The 22128-nt window shown below is 44.4% G+C and overlaps 1 protein-coding gene across 3 annotated transcripts in view; it reads left to right on the forward strand.

Annotated features, from left to right (window-relative positions):
* The window catches only part of UFL1 (UFM1 specific ligase 1), a 63808-nt gene extending 43158 nt beyond the window's left edge, over positions 1-20650 (forward strand). For 2 of the 3 annotated variants that reach the window (XM_040428782.1, XM_040428781.1), the window contains exons 15-20: positions 1649-1815; positions 2420-2550; positions 10912-10992; positions 13087-13172; positions 14015-14195; positions 20085-20650. In XM_040428782.1, coding sequence (XP_040284716.1) covers positions 1649-1815; positions 2420-2550; positions 10912-10992; positions 13087-13172; positions 14015-14195; positions 20085-20303 — 865 coding nt within the window. In that variant the 3' untranslated portion in view covers positions 20304-20650. The remainder of the gene's footprint in view (positions 1-1648; positions 1816-2419; positions 2551-10911; positions 10993-13086; positions 13173-14014; positions 14196-20084) is intronic. The other variant, XM_040428783.1, reaches the window with a different exon arrangement.
* The last annotated feature ends 1478 nt before the right edge of the window (positions 20651-22128 follow it).

The following is a 22128-nucleotide window of genomic DNA, read 5'->3' on the forward strand; positions in this document are numbered from 1 at the left end:
AGGAGTCATGCTACTGAAGTCCTGGCTGCGATGGTATGTTAGTGAGCAGCATCATACTCACGTGCGCCGTGGCCGCCGGGCGCTCCTTCTTCTGTCTGTGCGGCGGATTGCTAATGCTTATAGCATTAGCAATGCGCCGCACAGACCTATGAGAAGGAGCGCCCGGCGGCCACGGCGCACGTGAGTATAATGCTGCTCACTAACATACCATCGCAGCCAGGACTTCAGTAGCGTCCTGGCTGCCATGGTAACCGATCGGAGCCCCAGCATTACACTGCTGGGACTCCGATCGGAACTGCCCACTGCCAACAATGATGGAGGGGGAGGGGGACCCTGTGGCCACTGCCACCAATGATTAATACTGGGGAGGGAGGGAGGGGGGTGGGTTTGAGTTACCAGAGGGGGCGGATCAGAGGCTGGAAGGGGCGGATCAGAGGCTGGAAGGGGCACATCAGAGGCTGGGGGGGGGGGCCACATCAGAGGCTGGGGGGGGGGCCACATCAGAGGCTGGGGGGGGGGGCCACATCAGAGGCTGGGGGGGGCCACAACAGAGGCTGGGGGGGGCCACAACAGAGGCTGGGGGGGGGCCACATCAGAGGCTGGGGGGGGCACATCAGAGGCTGGCTGCCATGGTCAGCTCCCTGCTGTTGTGTGCACAAAGCACAGGGCAGCAGGGAGAGTGTAAAGTCCTATTCACCCTAATAGAGCTTATTAGGGTGAATATGACAAGGGTTCTAGCCCTTAAGGAGGCTAATAGTTATTAAATAAAAAGTAAAAAAAAAAAAGTTTAAACCCCCCCCTCCCCAATATAGAAAACAATATATCGCAATATATATCGTATATCGCAATATATATCGCATATCGCACATGCTTAAAATTATATCGCAATATAGATTTTAGGCCATATCGCCCACCCCTAGTTACAGTGTCATGGTATGGTAGTGTAAAGTGCCAGGAGAAGAGGACCTATTTTAATCTTTGTTAGGGGGCACTCTTGCTTCTATGTACAAGGCTATAACACTGGAAGCTGCAGGCCCACATCAAAAAGTGTTAAACAAAAAAAATCTGTCCTACTACTCACTAGAGAGGAGCGAATTTCATATTTTGAAATTTGTTCACACTTCGTTTGTTGGTAAATGGTGAATTGCGTTAGGATTCCGTTACCACGGACCATAACGCAATTCTATGACGGAATGCATAGGCATTCCGTTATTCATTCTGTCATAATAGAAGCCTATGAGCTGCAAAACAGAGCCGTCCCGTTCCCGTTATGCAGGGGAGTAGAGATTAGCGGAAAATCGCTCATCTCTACTGCTCACATTATAAAGCACAAGAGATAATACAGAAAACTCTGTTGATTGTTTTTATAAGTAGCCCCCAATAGTCATGAGATATGATAGTCCAGTGTCAGTCCCTGTGAGCAGTTTGCGGTGTCTGGTAGATTTGAGTAATCTACACAATGGAAATGCCATATGGTTGGCTATACCATAAGCGCAACACTTTAGAAATTAGTATTTGACCGTTGGTATTTTTGTATGCAGCCATAATCTGCTGATTAAAGGTGCAGAGCAAATGTTTTGATTTTAATGTAATACAGGATCTGATGTGAAATGTCATAAGCTTCAATAGGAAATGTAATGTGTTGCAGACCCCTTACTAAAAATTACCAAGAGGTGGTGCGGTCTGTTTTCATGTCGTCCACATCATCCTCATCCGGAGCCAGCAGGAAGCAGACTATGAAAGACTTCCAAGAAGAAGTGTCCGCCCTTTATAACAATATTCGGCTGTTTGAAAAGGGGATAAAAAGTTTTACAGGTCTGTCAGATATTTTCATTCAAATTTATTTTTATTTGAATTGAATGTGTTTTCAATCGTCTTAACATTGTTGAGTCACCCATGGAAAATATGACCACTAGAGGGCGCATCTACTCTCATGAGTGCACCCACAACTAAACAGTGGCATGTTGAGTCAGCAGATCTTTAGGCTAGGTTCATTGAATTCAATGACAATATCTACATCCTAGCTCACTTAGAGGATTTTCAACCAAAACACAGCCAAAGTATGTTGCGTCTTTTTCCAAGTTACCGAAAAATTGACCTTTTCCTGTTAAGTTGCAGTAGCTGTTTTCTGCAAGAGTAACAAAGTTGTGCCAAAAATGGGTACATATCTGTAAGCCAATTTTACAAACTTTTGGTTTTAGCTTTGAATTCTACTTTGACAATTTTTGTATTATAGGTAAAAATCCTCTAAGTATTTTAAACACTTCACTTGACAGAAAGCAGTGAATGTGGGTAACCCCATAACTTCAAGAGTGTGAGGATTGATGTGTCACCCGCCTGGTACAGCCTGTGCTTAACGTAAATTTGTCTTGTATTCTTAAATTGCTTGCCAGATAAATTGGATTTCTGTGTTGTGCAGATGAAACTCAAAGTAATCTTGCCAAGCATTTGCTGAAGACCGTGTGTACAGATATTACCAATCTCATCTTCAATTTCCTGGCTGGCGATATAATGATGGCAGTGGAAGACTATTCAGCAATTACCAGTGAGGTACTACGTCTTAGTTTGAGATCTTGCTTGTTTCTCGTGCATGGCATTGGGGGACACAGCACCATGGGTATATGTCCAACTACCACTAGGAGGCGACACTAGACATAAAAAAAGTGTTGGCTCCTCCCCGTTGGGCTATACCCTCTCCACAGACACTAGGCAGCTCAGTCTTGTTCTAGTGTCCATAGGAGGCAGACCTGACCTGCTTTTTTGTGCAGGTCATCCTGCTACTTTTTTATTTAATTTTTTCTTCAATCATTTTTTCTTTCTCTGCAGGTTTCGGCCTGCGGCAGGGGTGGCTCCATCGTGTTCCACTTTAGTTGCCCCCCTGCGGGCGCGTACTCAGGTACCTGGCAGCCACCCAGTCCCCACTGGTAACTGCTTCCGCAGTGGAATTCCGGTAGACCCACGGCTCCCGTGTTGAGTCCGCCGAGGGGGTGGTCATTGCTGCGCCTGAAGACATCGGAAGGTAAGTAGATATCCGGATCCATTGTGGGGGCCCTGTAGTCCCCTTCTCCCTCCCTCCTTCCCCAGCTCCCTCCCATGGCCTCTTAGGGTCTGGGGCACTTTGCTGGGTGGTCCACCCACTTTATCTCCCCTATCACCATGAAGGGGGTTATTTTGGGGCCAAGATACCTGCAGAGAGGCCCATGTCTCTTCTGGGTCCGGCACTTCCACGAAGTCGCAGCATTAATGGGGGTCATTTTCGGGTGTTTTTTCTGAGAGGGCTTCCTCAATTCCCCTCTGCCCTGTGTTCCTCCCGGCTTCAGGACGCCTCCGCGATCGCAAGCGTCCGTTTCCGGCTGCACTTTCCTAATCTAGGCCCCGGCTTTTCGGCCGACTAGGCCGCAGGTCACGTGGGGCGGAGCCTTCTCTCCGCCCACTCCTGGTTTCCCGGGCTCTCTCATTCTCCCTCCCTCTGTGGGAGGAGCCTGGGTGGGGCCTCTGCTCCTTGCCCAATCCAGCGTCACGTGGGGCGGAGCCTTCTCTCCGCCCACTCCTGGCTTCCCGGGCTCTCTCATTCTCCCTCCCTCCGTGGTCGGGGCCTCTGCTCCTTGCCCAATCCAGCTCCAGCTGCCCTGCTCTGTCAGAGGGGCGGTTCTTCCTCCGGCTGCCGGCTTCTTTCTCTTCACCGGGTCCATCTTCTCCCGCATGGGGCGCGCTGACACAGCTCCTGGGGTCGGGTAGGCAGCCTCTGGCTGATTTGCTCTGCAGGCTCCCCACTCCCCCCCGCTCCTTCCTCTCAATTTCTGCATTCTCCTGCAGACCTGCCACCTGATCTATTGCTGCTGCTGCACCTCTTAGGAACAGTGGCTCCAGGGACAGTTAGGTCAGCCCTGCTGCTCTATGAGGGCCTCCTCTCCCAGCCTCCTCATCGGATCGCCACGTATTTCACATGTGTCCGTTGTCTTACGGAGGTTTCCATGTGGTCGGCTTGTCGTCCCCCCCTTTTTCCACCCTTTTGTGTAGGTCCCCCCTCCTTTTCGAACCATGGGAACCTGGCCTGACTCGCCCAATCCCCGGCGGAGTCGCTGGAGCGTTACCTACGAATTGCGGTCTCCTCTCCCCCCTAGGCTCACGTCGATACAGGGTCACGCAAGGAGTAGCCCACGGACCAACCTCTGGTGGTCTTAACTAGCTTCCACCCCTCCTCGGCATCCGTGGGTCTCCCCAGGACAGGCCTGAGGCTGGTGACGAAGCCTTCTCTGTCAGTTGCCTCGGGGGACACCTCTGCACCGATTCTCTCGGAACAGAGCATCAGGCGGTCTTCCACCATACAGAAGCCCTCTGTGAGGTCAAGACAAATGTGCACGGAGGAACCTACCCTACCCAGGTTTCGGTGTCCCTCTAGTGGACTTTCGGATGGCGCTCTCCTACCTGCACAGGTAATTACCGCACTGGTAAGCCAGCCGTCTCCGTGCTTAGCAACTGGGACACCTACGTGGTGTCTCTGGTACGTGCGCCCTCGTAGGCTGTACACGACAGACCTTCCTGGTTCCCCTCACCAGGGGCTATGTTCCAGGCAAGCTGATAATTCAGGCAAACGCCTCTTGTAGGGTTGGTAACCCTCCTCGGCCTCTAAAGGTTATTTTGTAGTAGCCTGTATCAGTGAATACAGGCCGGCTTTTATGGCCGTGGATTAATTCCTACACTTACTCCAGATGCTGTATCCATTACCCCTGGTTGGCTCTATGGTGTTCCACGTGGCACTATTTCCCCCTGCCGGGTGAGATATACAGGCCGCCTTCAATTGCCGTAGCAATTTGCCCCGCTCTGTTTCCAGCCACCTTGCTCCCTTCATAGGTAGAGTTCCTACACCATCTCCTGAGGCTGTAGCCAATACCCCTGGCGGGCTCTATTGTGTTCCATGCGGCAACATTTCTCCCTACGGGCGAGATATAGAGGCCACTTTCAATTGCCATAGAATTGCCCCTCTCTGGGTCTAGTGGGCACCAAGTTGCCACCTTGATCCCTTCATAGGTAGAGTACCTGCACCATCTCCGGATGCTGTAGCCGTTACTCCTGTCTGGCTTTATGGTTTACCATGTGGCATTTTCTCTCCCTTACCGGACGAGATATTGAGGCCTCCTCCAATTGCCGTGGCCATTGCACCTACCTCATCATAGTGTGCACCAAACAGCCATCTTACTCTCTTCTTAGGTAGATTCCTGCAACCGTTACACCTGTCTGGCTCTATGGAGTACTATGCGGCCCTGTTTCCCTCTGGTGAAATAGAGGGCCTCCTTCAGTTGCCATTGCACTTACTTAATTGTGGTGTGCACCTGTCGTTCTTTGTGGTACCGTGTGGCCCTATTTTCCCCCTCCCGAGCGGAATCTAGGTAGCATTGCTAACGCGGTAGCCGCTGGACTTCTCTGGTCCTAGGGGGCACCATGCGGCCACATTGCTCTAATTTTAAATCTAGTACCTCTACCATCTCCAGATGCTGTACCCATTGCACCTGTCTGGTTGTATCTCTGCACTACACAGCCGTATTGCTACTTTACCAGGTTGTAGACCTGTACCCTCCAAATGCGGTTGCATTTCCGGATGCTGTGGCTTTGTTTCCACTCTCCTGTGTGTTCAACATGCTGCCACTTTAGCTCGGTTTTAGGCGTGTATTTTTAGCCCACGTGCTGGGCCCTAGGGTGCAATCTGTGGCCCATACAGTTTCTGTATTACGGGGTGCTTCTTTCCCTGGACTCTATTCTATACTCCAGACATCTACTGTCGTGCTCTATGGTCTTCTTGTGTTTTCTTAAGGCACTGTCTACTACAGGCCATCCTGGTTCAGCATGTACACGGTAACCATATCTGGCAGGTGTGGGCCAGCCCAACCCCCACCTCCACCTTGTCGGTCTACTTCTACTTCTGGTGTACCCAGTATATGGCTGATCTGTTCTGATCTGGTGGGTGGTCCACATACAACCACGCTCCCTACACCATGGCCAGGTGGTTGTTGGCTTTCGTGCTAGGGTTGCTCTTGCCATCCCTATAAAGTACTTCTGTCTGCGGCACTCCGCTTTACCCCATATCATAAGGAGTACCCGTGTTGTTTTCTGTTACAGGGCGGACCACTCCTGGTGGAGTACAGTCATCTCCACTGGATCTTTTTCCTTGTTGGGGTACGGGCTTGGTGAGCTCCGGCCGCTGCAGCGGTTTTCGGCCATCACTGGATGTCCTCCGCCACACGGAATCCTTCTGGGGTCACCGTTTTTCCTCGTTGGACGTCCTTCCTAATGGTCAAGGACGGAAACACTGAGCGTCACACACCTGCCTGGTAGGTGAATTTTCTGCTGATTGCTCTGGCATCGGACAGGGTTCCGTAGTTCCTTCTGGGTCCGGGTGTTCCCTTATATTCTCTGCTTAGTTGTACTATATGACAGAGGGCAGTTCCCTTGGACCTTGCTATTGTCTGCGCCTGTCAGGTACTTTATACCCCTGGGAGTCTTCTGTGTGTCGGTCGCAGCTGGTTTCTACATTTCGTGTAGTCACTCCCAGCTTCTTTATAACGACTTCGCCATTCCTTATGCGTATGGGTGTTTGTCGATTTTGTGGTACAACCCAAGCCGCTGTACTTGTCCTCTCCGGGGCAATGTATATAGATTGCTAGCCACTATTCTTAGAATGGTTAGTTGTCCATGACCAATCCCTTCCCATGTAGCGGTTCTTTTAATTTTTTCTTGGTTATTCTGCCTTTCGTTGTCCTCTGGTGGTTCAGTTCCTGGTTCCTTGTGAGCCCATACCGGGTACTCCTTTCTGGAGTCCCTGTCCCCGTTCAGGGACCACGCAGATTCTGTATGATAATCGTTGTTTGTAGAATCTTCCTCCTTAGATTGTTGGGAGTACTCTCCTTCTCCTCCCATGCCTCTCAGTCCAGTGTGTCCCTGCTGAGATTTCCTGGGCCTGCATCTCCCTGATACTTCATTTGGCCGGAGTTTCTCCGGTCTTGCGCTTTTCAGCGATATTTTGTTTTCAGAGGCTCGTTCCTCCTCTCCTGGTTGTGGGATGCAGGTCTTATCTTATCTTTTTTTCCTGGCCTTTACTTGCAACCCCCTCCCTTTCCAAGGGTTGGCGGTTTCCCTTGGCGCCTTTGGGGTTTCAACCTTTCAATAGGGCGCTTAACTTCATCACCTGCCTTGCGGTGGGGGGAGTCCGGCTCACTTCATTGTGAGCCTTGCTATGGCTTCTCTCACTCCAGGGGGTCCCTGCTGATTTCCAGGGCCTGCATCTGGTCCTCTTTTTTCCCTGATACTTATTTTGGCCAGAGTTTCTCCGGTCTTGCGCTTCTCAGCGATATTTTGTTTTCAGGGGCTCGTTCCTCGTCTCCTGATTTTGTGATGCCGGCCTCATCTTTTCTCTTTTCCTGGCATTTACTTACAACCCCTTCCCTTTACAAGGGTTGTCGGTTTCCGTTATCGTCTTTGTTTTTTTTTCCTTTCAATAGGGCGCTTATCTTCATCACCTGTTTTGCGCTGAGGGGAGGCCTGCTCCCTTCTCATGTGAGCCTTGCTATGGCTTCCCTCACTCGTTTGGCCTTCAATGAGTCCATCTTCCCTTGTTCCCCTGGCCTGTCAGGGGTTGACCTCAGGGTGTTTGTGCTTTTGCCTCAGTCAATTAGAATGTTGGGTAGCTCCACTACGTGGTGCTGTCCTACTTTCTCTCTCCAGCCTTTGGCTGTGCTCGGTGCTTCCCTTTTGCCGCCTTCTTGCATTTGGGTCCTTCTCCCAGGCATTTGTCCTGGGGTGCGGGCAGTCTTCGCTGTTGCTTCATTGGGGTTTCTACATTATTATGAGGCTTCTTGCCTATTCTGTGCTTTCCCCCTGTTGGGTCACATGGTTCTCCCGCACCTGTATGCCCAACCGGTGGCATGGCTGTCCTTTTCCCACCCTCGGGGACTGCTTTGGGACGTCCCATGGTGCTGTGTCCCCCAATGCCATGCACGAGAAAATTGGATTTTTTGTACTCACCGTAAAATCCTTTTCTCGTAGTAGGCATTGGGGGACACAGATCCCACCCTATGTTGTTTTACTTCCGCTTCTCCGGGCTGGTCTCTTGATCTTTCCCGGTACGGGAGTTGTTGGTTCCTTGCCTTTCTTCTCTCTCCTACTGCTTTTGGTACAAACTGAGCTGCCTAGTGTCTGTGGAGAGGGTATAGCCCAACGGGGAGGAGCCAACACTTTTTTTATGTCTAGTGTCGCCTCCTAGTGGTAGTTGGACATATACCCATGGTGCTGTGTCCCCCAATGCCTACTACGAGAAAAGGATTTTACGGTGAGTACAAAAAATCCAATTTTTTCCTTATTTCACCTAATCACACTCTATTTTTTATTTTTTTTTGTACTTAGTAACAAAAACCGCCAATTAACCAAGCATAAAACTATTAGGGCCCATTCACAAGACCGTAAGGGATCTGTGCCTGTATTGCGGATAGCAACCACACAACAGCCGCGTGCACTCCGTGGTGCGGATGCGAACCCATTAACTTCAATGGGTCCGCGATCCGCAAGATACAGGCAAAGATAGGACATGTCCGATCTTTTGCGGTCAGGAGGCATGGACCCAACAGCCCATGGAAGTACTTTGAAGCACTTCCAGGGGCTTTCGGGTCTGTGCTTCTGCATCACAAAAGATCTTACATGTCCTATCTTGCAGACCGCAAACCCATTCAAGTCAATGGGTCTTCATCCGCATCACGGAGAGCACACGACTGGTGCCTGTACATTGCGGACTGCCCTTTGAGGTCTGCAGCATGGGCACAGAGCCCTTATGTTCGTCTGAATGAGCCCTTAAACAAATAGGGTGATCCAGGTCTGAAGGAGCGATTTAGGCAATTATCTGAAATAAGCAAAAACGTTCACGATAATTGCCTGATGATAAGGGAGATGAGAGCTGCATTTACATGCAGTAATCATCTCCTTTGTATAGGGACAAGCGCTTTTACTGTAATCTCTCATCCCCATAGAGATTCACAGTTTCAGGGCAGCAGATACCAGTTTACACAGCACAATCTGCTTCCCAGAAACAGTAATTTAGGTGTTGGCCAAAAGACACGATCACCTGATGAACAAGTATTTACTTGTTTATCCGGTGATAGGCAGCACCTTTTAGGCCTTCTTCACACAGTCAGTGTTTGGTCAGTGATTTACAACAGTGATTGTGAGCCAAAGCCAGCAGTGGAGCCTATACAGAGATGAGGTATAATGGAAAGATTTGCACCTGTAGACCCGCAGTTAGTTTTGGCTCAGTCACTGATGAAAATCACTGACCGAACACTGATTGTGTGAATAAGGCCTTACACAGGGCAGGTATCAGGAATGAGCCAGATTAATTTCAAATTGGCCAGATTGCTGGTCCATATAAAAGAACCAATACTGTGTGCATCAAAAAATGAAATGATATAGTAAAATCCATCAAGAAGGATGGGCACATGATACCAGACATAAAAAAGAGCGGAGAGGAGGGAATGTATGGCTGCTTGGATGAATACCAGAAGAGTGAAACCAACTGGGGGATAGGATAACAAGTCGGAGAGAGCAGAAAAAGGAAGGGGGTCCATGGATTGGTATCCTAATTTAGCCCCTTAATATATTGTAACTTACTTTGAATATTATAAAACAGTGCTGTATAATAAAAGGTCTGGTTCCTGTCAAATCTTTCTGGAATATTAGACTGCTGACATACCTGCTGCTAAAAATTAGTTTAGAAGATATCCTGATGTCAGCAGCATAGACTGACCATCTAATGTGTATGGGGGCCTCTTGACTCATTTAACAGCAGATGTCAGGGATTTCAACATGCTGGATCCTTTTGTTCTCTGGGAGATAAGCTGCCCACCATAGGTGTCTGCCGGCTGATTGTGAGCACACGTGTGTATGGGGAGACTGAGAGAGAGCTGACCATTATAAGTGACCTACCTCACGTGTACGGTCAGCTTGTTCTGCTGACCGTTATATGACCTGGTTCAGTGCACTCTATAACTACTGTTGAGCACTGACATTACCTGTATACATTCTTCTCTGGGCGATTATCAGTATTACAGCAGTTTATTATGGAGCAGGCAATACATCTAGTGTCACTGTACGAAGAAAGTGTTGAGGACATTAACGTCATCCACACACAGATGAATACTCCCTCAATTACATGGACATTACCTGAACACACGACATCACGCATGGACAAAATGGTCACTTTCCCGACTTCTCACACGCACAAATCCTACCCCATCCGAGTGATAAAATGTACAAACCTTGTCCCATTATAGGCTATAATGAAATCACTTCTCCGTCATCTCAAATATGACTAATGTGTGGGCAAAAAGCATGCCTAGGATTGGGTAGCACTGAATGGGAATTTGCAGATGTTTTTCCCACCACTCCATCAAGTCCAAGCCCATTTTTGTTTTTTCCTCCTCACTTTCCAAGAGTCATAACTTTTTACATTTTCCATTCACATAGCCATATGTGGGCTTATTTTTGGCAGGACAAGTTGATTGTTTAATAACTCCATTTCATTTATCCTGTTTTGTATTGGAAAAGTGGTTAAATGACAGGGTTCGGCATGATCGCCATTCCCCGTCACTGTGGCTGGGGGTCTGCTGTAATATAGAGCTGACACCCGCTGCGTATGGAGCGGGCTTACTGCAGCAGCCTGATTTTATACAATTGCGGGTGCATAATGCCGTACATGTATGGTTAAGGAAGATGAGAGGACATTGGCTTTTTAAATAATAGAGCAGCAGTTTTCCACCATGTGATGGACCTATCCATTTACAGCAATCTAAAGTGAGAATGAAGACCTCTGAATATGTAGATAGATTTCATACACGTTATATATGTATTTTTTTTTGTATTTTTTTTTAGGTAAGGAAAAAGATGTTGAATAAGTTCCAGGAGGAAGCAAAAGCCCCTCTGTCAAAGCTGATCAGTTCATTGGCTGGGAAGGTAAATCTGGCGAATCTTTTATACCTGAATCTTTTAGAACTGTCCTAATTTGCCACATTTAGTTTGTTTTTCAAATCTGTATCTTTCATAAATTATTTTACAAGCATTGCGATCCTTTTTAATTGTGGTTATCCATTTTAGAAAACCCATTTTCATATAGACTATTATGGAATTCTGGGTTAATAGTCGGAGTGGGGTGGGGGTGCCCTATTCAGGATCCTCATTTCTTGGCCAAAGTTGAGAGCAGTTAGAATGAGCAACTCTGGCTCCGGAGGACCCGTCCTGCATTACACAGACAGCCCGGTGATTTGTATGGGCACTGTTCAATGCTTCGTTTTTCCTGTGGTAGTGCTGCAGAGCACCACTGCCAGGTTTTCCCACCTCGGCTCACTGGGAGACGCTTTATGATCCATTTATTGTTAAGGACATATGTTCAATGTACAGCACCTCAACCAGCCTATGTTCATATAAAAAAACTTGTTAAATTATTTATTATATTCGAATGTATCTGTACGGTGGGCCCCAAAATAAATGTTACTGGTGGGCCCTAGTTACCCCAGTCCGACATTGGACTGGTAGCAATAGAAAAAAATGAATTGCCTTATTGCAGTATGATACAAATCTGTGTACTACAGTCCAGTTGGCAAGCTTTTCAGGTAACTTTGAATGTAATGCTAATAAAATACCTCCTTTTTTAGTTTTCAGAATCTTTTTCCCCTCAAACTAATGTCTAGCAGTGTGTAGTCAGGATCCCACTAACGGAGTCCAGACTGTCACTAACAACTGCTACAAATGCCATTAGCTTACTAGACAGTCGTCTAGCAAGTGACTGCTCCTGTTGATGGTTAGTATCTCTGCCTCTCTGCATGAGTATAGGTAGGCCACATTGATAATGCCCCATGTCCCTGTATTGCGCAGAAGAAACCTCTTTTGTTTAACCCCATTTTGACGGCCCAACGTAAATTTATGTCGGTCATTTACAAATGGGCACCCGTTAAAATATAGAAATAGTTATCCCATATGGCGAAACTGAGAAAAATCAAAATGGCCAATGTGCTGTTTTTTTTCCATTACTTTATCTCCCACAAAAAGTGATCAAAAACTCATACACACCCCAGAATGGTATCCCTGAAAAGTACAGATCAACCCACAAAAAATCAGCCCCGAAGTTATGGGGGTCAGAATATGGCAATGCAAAGAAAAAGGTTTTTTTCCAAAGTTTAAAAAAAAAAATAGTTTTAAAACGTAAGAAAAACTATATACTATGTGGTATCATTGTAATCATAATGACCCGAAGAATAAAAGTAACAACTCAGTTTTACCACATGGGAAACTGTGTAAAAAAAAAAAAAAAAAAAAAGACGATAAAGCTGTGGCGGAATGGAGTTTTTTTTATAACTCCACTCCATTTGGAATTTTTTTCCCCGGCTTCTCACAAGATTTTATGTAATCCTAAATGGTGCCATTAGAAAGCGCATCTTGTCCCACAAAAATCACGGCTATGTGAATGAAAAAAATAAAAAAGTTGTGGCTTTGGAAGGACTGGGAGTGAAAAAATGGAAAACCACCAGGTTTTGAAAGGGTTAAATGGAACCTGTCACGAATGTGGTGTTTAAGCTCTGGGCAGGAGGAGATGAACAGATTGATATATGGTTTTGTGTAAAAAGGTTCCGTATAACATGTAGTTTTTACATTTATATTCCTGCTCGTTTCGGGCTTTGAAGTCCTGGAGGCGGTTCGATCAGTGATTGATAGCCTGCCCTCGGTGACTGTGTATGCAGAGATAGCTGTCAATCACTGATAGATCCGCCTCCTTGACTTCGGAGCCCAGAACGAGCAGGAATATAAATGTTTATATTACAAGTTATGCTGAATCCTATCCCATAAAACTATACATCAATCTGCTCAGCTCCTCCTGCTCTATAACCTGCTGCATTCAGCTCAGACACCATGTTCAACATGACAGGTTCCCTTTAATAGTGTGTTTGATAGATGCTTTCCTAGTTGTCAAAATAACATATTTTACAACTGAACAGAATGCTATTTTTTGGGGTTTTTTTCCCCATAAATTTACAATTGTGTTTGCTATTACAGAGTATAGAAGAATTTCTTTCCTGCCTGGATGCAGCAGCCGATGCATGTAGCATTTTAGTTAAAAAAGGTGATAAGAAGAAAGAGAGGTACATACAGTTGTTTTTTTTTCCATCGTACTTTAATTTGCTGTAGGGTGTTAGGTTTCTTCATCGCTGTATAGTCCATGGTCTACTGCTCACATGAATGTTGTAACCTGTATACAAGCCACATTCATCAAGAGTAATAACCTGGAGATCCCTTTTTAAACCTTCAACCCAGCATTCCTAAGGATACATCACTAGGTTGTGAATGGAAAGAAGGTTTACGTAGACTAAAATTTCCCATTGTTATTTTAAATCTAGATAGGTCCAAAATTCAGCTTTTCTGATACAGAGCTCTAAATCCTTTAAATAGAAATAGAACTGAAAGGTATTGTCTGACATAATTAAACCATTGATGGCAGGCAGTAATGTGTTAGGAAATAGAAATCCAGGCCTGAGCAGTCCCAGTATATAGTAAACACCCTCTAGTGGCTTCTGCAGATATTTTATAACCTAAAGGAGTTTTCCTGTCTTTTTTTTTTTTTTTTTTTTAATCATTGACCTATCTGTGATGGTCTGACACCCCACAGAGCAGCTGTTCTGCACTAGCTCCAGCATGGCAAGTTGGCCCCCAGAACTACCGAGCTGTCCACTGTGTGTGGTTGTAGCACCGCTTCCATTGACGTGAATGGGAGCAGCACTGCAGGAGTTACCAGCTCCATCCACTGCACACATTGGATGGAGCTGCAGTTCAGATACCGGTGCTACTGTAAACGATAACATAGCACACCACGCCAGTCAAGCTGGTGCCTGCTACAACTGTGTAAATTTGTTAAATTTGCCTTGGAACTTAACCAGTTCACTGACACATTAAATTACAACTGCTGCTGTATTTTCTTTGTTTTCAGGCAAGTTTTGTTTCAGCACAGGCAAGCCCTTATAGAGCAGCTTAAAGTCACAGAAGATGCAGCGCTGGTACTGCATCTGACGTCCGTTCTATTGTTTCAGTTGACTACACATTGTATGCTTCATGCGCCAGGAAGATGTGTCCCACAGATCATTTCATTCCTAAGCACAAAGATCCCTGAGGTATTGTCATACATGAACCTTCTTGTCTTCATTACACAGTAACACAATAAATCATGAGATCTACCCCGAGCACCGCACAACGCAGGATTAAAGTTCCTGCTCTTGTACTCTATCAGGAGCAGGCCAGGTCCTTAACTGTCGGTAACGGCGGGGGAGCTGAGGAGAAGGCACAAGCACTGATAAACCGCTTCTGCCTTCTCCTCAGCTCCCCTGCTCTCACCGACAGTTAAGGACCCGACCTGCTTCTTCTCAGATAGGTGGCATAGCTCTCAATGAGCGCTATGCAGTTTGGACCCGGCGATCACATGATTGGCGGTCATCTTGGAGGCAGAGGATCGCAGAGCTGTAGCGTCAGTAGACCCTGCTCAGCTTTGCCTTGTACAAAGCTCCCACAGCAGGTTGGTTTCCCCAGTAACTTGGGCTCCTTTTTGGAAGTCGTGCAAAAGAAAAGTCCTCCCGGGGACAAATTAGGTGGAGAAAAAAAAAAAAATATATATATATATATATATATATATATATATATATATATATATATATATATATATATATATATATATATATATAAATAAATAAAGTTCTCTGGGGACATGTGGCAAAATAGATTTAAAAAAGAATTGAAAATTATGAAAAAATAAAGAAATAAAAAAAAAATTGCTAAATAAGAGTATTCGCTGTCTTGCAACAGTCTTTTCATGATCTCTTGGGAGACGTTATGTGGCAAAAATATATTTAAAAAATAATAGAAAATTATAAAAAAAAATAATAATAAAATACAAATAAAAAAATAAAATAAAAAGGAAAGTGTTCACTGTCCTCCAACAGTCTTTTTATGACCTCTTGGGGGACATGTTATGTGGCAAAAAAAATGTATCTTATATATATATATATAAACTAGCCAAAAAATAATAATTTATAAAATGCAAATAAAAGGAAATAGGGCAAAATAAAAAAGTGTCAGTGTCGTCGTCCCCCCCCCAAAGGTCTTTTTATGAACTCTTGGGGTACATATTATGTAGCAGAAATATATTAAAAATTAAGTTAAAAAATGTTATAATAAAATACACAAAAGAAAAAAACACACACACACCAAACAAAACCATCAGCATTATCACCTCATTCACGTGAAACTATACATATTCTATAACAAAACGACCGACACAAAATGGGGAAACAGTTAGTTATAATTTATTTTGGAATCCGTTTGCATATTTAAAGAATAAGGAACTATAGTTTGTAAAAAATGACTTTTTAAAAAATGTTTTGTACAATTTCCACCAAATAAAGCCAAAAAATACATTTATAAAGCCCTTTGTGTCACGTGAAAAATTGTTGCAAAAATTATTTTGGTACTCCCAACAAATAAAGTTTGAACCACCATGTGCACTAAATCACAAAAAAGTGTCTGGTCATTAAAATGTTAACCAATGAGCGCTTTCCCCGCTAGTAAGGTAAAGTGGTCACTGGTTATTGCAAGGTGCCTGTAACAGGATTGGCAGGAGGTGGTAATAACCAGTGAGCACTGTCCTCTGCATTGAAGGAAAGCTCTGATTTATGAATAGGAGGCTGGATGGAAGGAAATGTCACAATTGTTCTTGTTTTTTTCCATTAAAAATGATTCATACTTACCTGCTCCACGCCGCTTCGGTCCTCTGCACTGCCCCCGCTGCCTACACCGGGCAGTGCATGGGCATGGTCACAAACACCGCACCAGTCAATGATTGGCTTCAGCAGTCAATGATTGGCTTCAGTGTTGACATGCTTCTTTTTGCCACATCACCTCTGAAGCCAGTCATTGGCTGGAGCAGTACATGTGACCATGCCCAGAGCCAGCCGGATGTAAACAGCGACTGGAAGATGGAGGCAGTAGGGGCAGTGCAGAGGACCGGGAGCAGGTACTTCTAACTCTTTGGGAGGCCATGCTGCAGGAACTTGTTAAAAAAATCATTTTTACTGGGAAATCCCTTTAAGCCTCTAATACACTGCATGACATGCGGGACAATTACTGGGAACAGGTGTTTACAGGAGCTCTCATTCCTGATATCTGGCCTGTATAATCGTGCTGCTGATCAGCCGATAAACAAGGAATCACTCGTTTGTCGGCTGATTTATATATGTTATTAGGATGAAAGATGTACAATTATTGTCAGCACATCTCCCTGTGTAATCAGGGATGTAATAGGAGAAAATAAAGAGGTTGAGTGATTCCACCAGGGTTATAGGCCCTGGGGAAAAGGCGCCAGAGGGATGGAGAAGATGCTAGTGTAGATAGAGAAAAATAAAATAGCACCACAGTCTAAGTGCCGTTCAGTAACTATTTAGGGAAGGCAGCACAACTGTTATGGGGAGATGAAAATATATTTTTCATTCCCAATAGACAAATACCAGTAATGGGTGAACCTAGTCTGGTGGTTCCAAAATGGCTAAATGGATCCAACCGGACGTAATAAAAAAAAAAGAGAGAACACTATAGGAGACGCCACTCCCAAGAGTATGGAGGAGATAGGTGTGGTAAGTAGTACCCCCTTGTACCGGAGGATGGTGGTAATACAGAATAATCTCCTAAAGAGAGTTTATAATTCTGAAAGTTAGAGTATTCACTTCACAGGGGGGTAGTCCCAGGATAAAGCTCAAGACACCCGTGACTAACTGCCCCCCTGGCCAGGATCGCATGTCAGATGGTATCAATTGATGGCAGCCAACGACAATGCTTCTGATCAATGCAGTTTATTGAAGTAGAAAATATAAATTTATATTTTTATTTATATTTTCTACTGCAATAAACTGCATTGATCAGAAGCATTGTCGTTGGCTGCCATCAATTGATACCATCTGACATGCGATCCTGGCCAGGGGGGCAGTTAGTCACGGGTGTCTTGAGCTTTATCCTGGGACTACCCCCCTGTGAAGTGAATACTCTAACTTTCAGAATTATAAACTCTCTTTAGGAGATTATTCTGTATTACCACCATCCTCCGGTACAAGGGGGTACTACTTACCACACCTATCTCCTCCATACTCTTGGGAGTCGCGCCTCCTATAGTGTTCTCTCTCTTTTTTTTTTTTTTTATCACGTCCGGTTGGATCCATTTTAGCTATTTTGGAACCACCAGACTAGGTTCACCCATTACTGGTATTAATCAGGGATGTCCTATCGATACTCAATATAACTAAATGAAGGAGGAATGACTGTGGTAGTGATCATTCCTCCCCAGTCACTTTGCATTGGCTTGTGTAATAGGCTGATGCAAATGAGCACCAATACTTTTATTTTATTTTATTTGCTGCCCCTTGAAATAAAGCGATGTGACAATGCAGCCCTCAGACCAAAATAGGTTGTGCACCCTTGAGTTAAAGGGATTGTCTCATGAAGACAACCCCTATCCCGACGTGAGATACCCCCTCTGTCTTTATGAGCCACATTCAAAAGGTGGCCTGTATGTGAGGCTCACATTCTGGTAGATGCAAGCCATCCTTTTATTACAAAGACAGGCATTCATCTGAGTAGCCGCCATATACTACTTTTTCCCTGCAGCAGTTTAAATCATAGAATGCATACTGGGGGTTGTCTCTCGGACAGACACCATTTTGTAAGTGACAAGCAAGTGTCCATTATATTCCATTTCAAATTGCAGGGGGAAATACCTTTCTGGCCATGGCTACCTTTGTCACGTTTTGAAAAGAAGTGTCTGAGACCTATTCATTTAACCCCTTCCTGACACATAACGTTCTAGTACGTCATGGCGACAGGTAACTTGATGCAATTTGACGTACTATTACGTCATGGTGATTGGGCGGGCACCAAAACGGTGTGCGCTCGCTCGATCACTGCAGGGCCCGGCAGTCACTGATAGCTGAGCCCGTGCTGTAATCCGCTTTTACAGCGATGCCGGCGGATTAACCCCTTCTATGCTGACCGCTGCATAGAAGGTGTTTGCGGTCAGTGAGTAATCCCATCGGGTCCCCGCTTTGCGGTGACGGGGACCCGATGGGTGAGAAGGCAGCCTGATGCCTTGCTGAGGCATCAGGACCTGCCTTCTACAGAAACCAAGGAGATCCATCTCCTAAGCAACTGTCAGTATATTACTTAGTGTAATACACTAACAGGCAATGAATTACAATGCATATGTATTGTAATGCATTGCAGAGGGGATCAGACCCCCAAATGTTAAAGTCCCAGAGTTGGACAGAAATAAAGTGAAAAAAAAAATAAAAATAAAAAAATATATATATATATATATATATATATATATATATATACACACACATACACTGTATAAGACATTTACAGGGAGTGCAGAATTATTAGGCAAGTTGTATTTTTGAGGATTACTTTTATTGTTGAACAACAACCATGTTCTCAATGAACCCAAAAAACTCATTAATATCGAAGCTGAATATTTTTGGAAGTAGTTTTTAGTTTGTTTTTAGTTTTAGCTATTTTAGGGGGATATCTGTGTGTGCAGGTGACTATTACTGTGCATAATTATTAGGCAACTTAACAAAAAACAAATATATACCCATTTAAATTATTTATTTTTACCAGTGAAACCAATATAACATCTCAACATTCACAAATATACATTTCTGACATTCAAAAACAAAACAAAAACAAATCAGTGACCAATATAGCCACCTTTCTTTGCAAGGACACTCAAAAGCCTGCAATCCATGGATTCTGTCAGTGTTTTGATCTGTTCACCATCAACATTGCGTGCAGCAGCAACCACAGCCTCCCAGACACTGTTCAGAGAGGTGTACTGTTTTCCCTCCTTGTAAATCTCACATTTGATGATGGACCACAGGTTCTCAATGGGGTTCAGATCAGGTGAACAAGGAGGCCATGTCATTAGATTTTCTTCTTTTATACCCTTTCTTGCCAGCCACGCTGTGGAGTACTTGGACTCGTGTGATGGAGCATTGTCCTGCATGAAAATCATGTTTTTCTTGAAGGATGCAGACTTCTTCCTGTACCACTGCTTGAAGAAGGTGTCTTCCAGAAACTGGCAGTAGGACTGGGAGTTGAGCTTGACTCCATCCTCAACCCGAAAAGGCCCCACAAGCTCATCTTTGATGATACCAGCCCAAACCAGTACTCCACCTCCACCTTGCTGGCGTCTGAGTCGGACTGGAGCTCTCTGCCCTTTACCAATCCAGCCACGGGCCCATCCATCTGGCCCATCAAGACTCACTCTCATTTCATCAGTCCATAAAACCTTAGAAAAATCAGTCTTGAGATATTTCTTGGCCCAGTCTTGACGTTTCAGCTTGTGTGTCTTGTTCAGTGGTGGTCGTCTTTCAGCCTTTCTTACCTTGGCCATGTCTCTGAGTATTGCACACCTTGTGCTTTTGGGCACTCCAGTGATGTTGCAGCTCTGAAATATGGCCAAACTGGTGGCAAGTGGCATCTTGGCAGCTGCACACTTGACTTTTCTCAGTTCATGGGCAGTTATTTTGCGCCTTGGTTTTTCCACACGCTTCTTGCGACCCTGTTGACTATTTTGAATGAAACGCTTGATTGTTCGATGATCACGCTTCAGAAGCTTTGCAATTTTAAGAGTGCTGCATCCCTCTGCAAGATATCTCACTATTTTTGACTTTTCTGAGCCTGTCAAGTCCTTCTTTTGACCCATTTTGCCAAAGGAAAGGAAGTTGCCTAATAATTATGCACACCTAATATAGGGTGTTGATGTCATTAGACCACACCCCTTCTCATTACAGAGATGCACATCACCAAATATGCTTAATTGGTAGTAGGCTTTCGAGCCTATACAGCTTGGAGTAAGACAACATGCATAAAGAGGATGATGTGGTCAAAATACTCATTTGCCTAATAATTCTGCACGCAGTGTATACTAATTTCATCATGGTGTTTGTTTTTCTTTTACTTAGGAACAGTACAGCTTGTTGGTTAAGTACCAAAGCCTTGTGGTGAAACAGTTAATAGGTCAGACAAAGCAGAAGGATGGTGATGATGTAGACATGACTGGAGATGTAGCGGATGAATCTGGAAAAGCTTCAGATAGTATTAGAAAAGAACTTCAAGACCTGTCTGCTGCAATCAAAGATCTTGTTCTTCGACCCAGAAAGTCCTCAGCATCAGAAGAGTAACCAGACTGATTGAATCATTTTTAGATCTAAAAGCTTTATTTCTGCTAAGCTCCAATGAACACTTATCAGGTGGTTTTAATGACAGCAAATGGGAATCTAAAGAAATAAATGCTATGATGGGAAAAATCTACCTGTAATTAAATACAACAATAAGAATATATGCCACCCTCTTTGCAGAGCGGGTCTGTGCAGTTTTGTATGTTCAAGGAAACATTACAAAATCGTTTTAACAAATGCTCCAGCAAGAAATTAACCCCTTAATAGTTTTGCCAGTACTATGCTTGGGCTTTGAGAAATGATACTAACAGTTCCTCAGAGCTCAGGCAGTAGGGGTGGGGGGGGCTAATTTAACCCCTCATATATCTCAGGCTTGGTAACAGAAAGAGATATGAGTGGTTGTTTTTGAAATTTTAGGCTTTATAATAAGACCAGAATCACAGTATGATATCTTCTACATCAGGAGATATAGTTTTTTTTTTAAATCGGTCAGGAGCGATAGCAACTGAAAGTGAAAGCAGGTTTCAGCTGTTTTCAATCCTGATCCGAATTTTAACAGCTATACTTCCTAATGTATAGAGGATAATGCTGCCCTTCTGATTTTGTCTTTAAGCCTAGTCTGTCAGCTTCAAACAATATGTATATGACGCAATATCATTTTCTTTGGTGGTAGACAATTTTATATGCTAGTGCAGTCTGCTGTGCAGGAAGCTGGCCAAATAGCAGCTGAAAGTATTCTGTGGATGGAGCCTTATAGATACGTTTGATGTATATCTTGCAATCTTTTCATGGCGTATACACCAAACAGTGCTCAGATGCAGTGTGCACAGAGCCTTATACTGGAATCAACCCTGGAACACATACAATAGGTATACTGTATGCTAAATAATCCTCAGCACTTGTTTGGCAACCTGTGGCTCTAAAGCTATTGCAAAGCTACAACTAGCATGTTTTGCAACAGATGGAGACCCTTGACTTCAGCAGGCTCAGATTTGGAGGTTTGCAACAGTTGGAGAGCCACAGGTTGGTTAATACTTCTTTCTCTACAACATATAGTTTGAAAGAAGCACATACTGACACTGACGAGTTTTGAAGGAACTGCCTGACAGCAGTATTAATTAGTACTGCTATATACTTATTATCTGGAAAATTCTAGCCAATGCTACCCAAAGTTGAGTTTAAAATTTGAATAATTTTCTATAATTTGTCAGTTTGAAATGACACTTAATCCAAAAGGTTAATTTTAAACTAGGGCTTTCTAGGATCTCTCTGCATTCCGGCACTACATACCATGCAGCGGTTTTCGTCTGGCCAATTCTCAGCATACTTGACACGTTTCAGCCGGATCTCCGCCGCTCTCAATTATATTTTATGGGCCCAGCGGGTATCCGGTAGCGTCTGGCAATGTCGGATCCAGACATTCCTGGGATGCTGCTCCCTACCGGTACAGCCTGCCGAAGATGTCTAATGCTAAAGTGAAACTAGCATAATAAGCTACCATTGCCATCTATTGACTACTTATTACTACAGATTGAAAAGTGCTTGCTTGACTTTACCAAGCATCATATTTCATTTAACTATCTCTAAGAGATGGCTAATGCTTGCTTTAATTTAGAAAAATATTTGTATAAAATATATTCTCAAATTAAAGAAATTTTATTATGTTGTCCCTTCAAACCATTTAGTAGAACATGATTACAAAAATTAGTACTAAATACATGTTCTGTATTTTATTTTTGTCTCTTAGCCATGGTCATTTTTCAATAAATTAAGCTTATATCATCTTTTGATGAATGGAAATACTTTGTCACTTGGATTGCAAACACCT

Source organism: Bufo bufo, chromosome 4 (assembly GCF_905171765.1).
Source record: "Bufo bufo chromosome 4, aBufBuf1.1, whole genome shotgun sequence".
Classification (NCBI taxonomy): domain Eukaryota; kingdom Metazoa; phylum Chordata; class Amphibia; order Anura; family Bufonidae; genus Bufo; species Bufo bufo.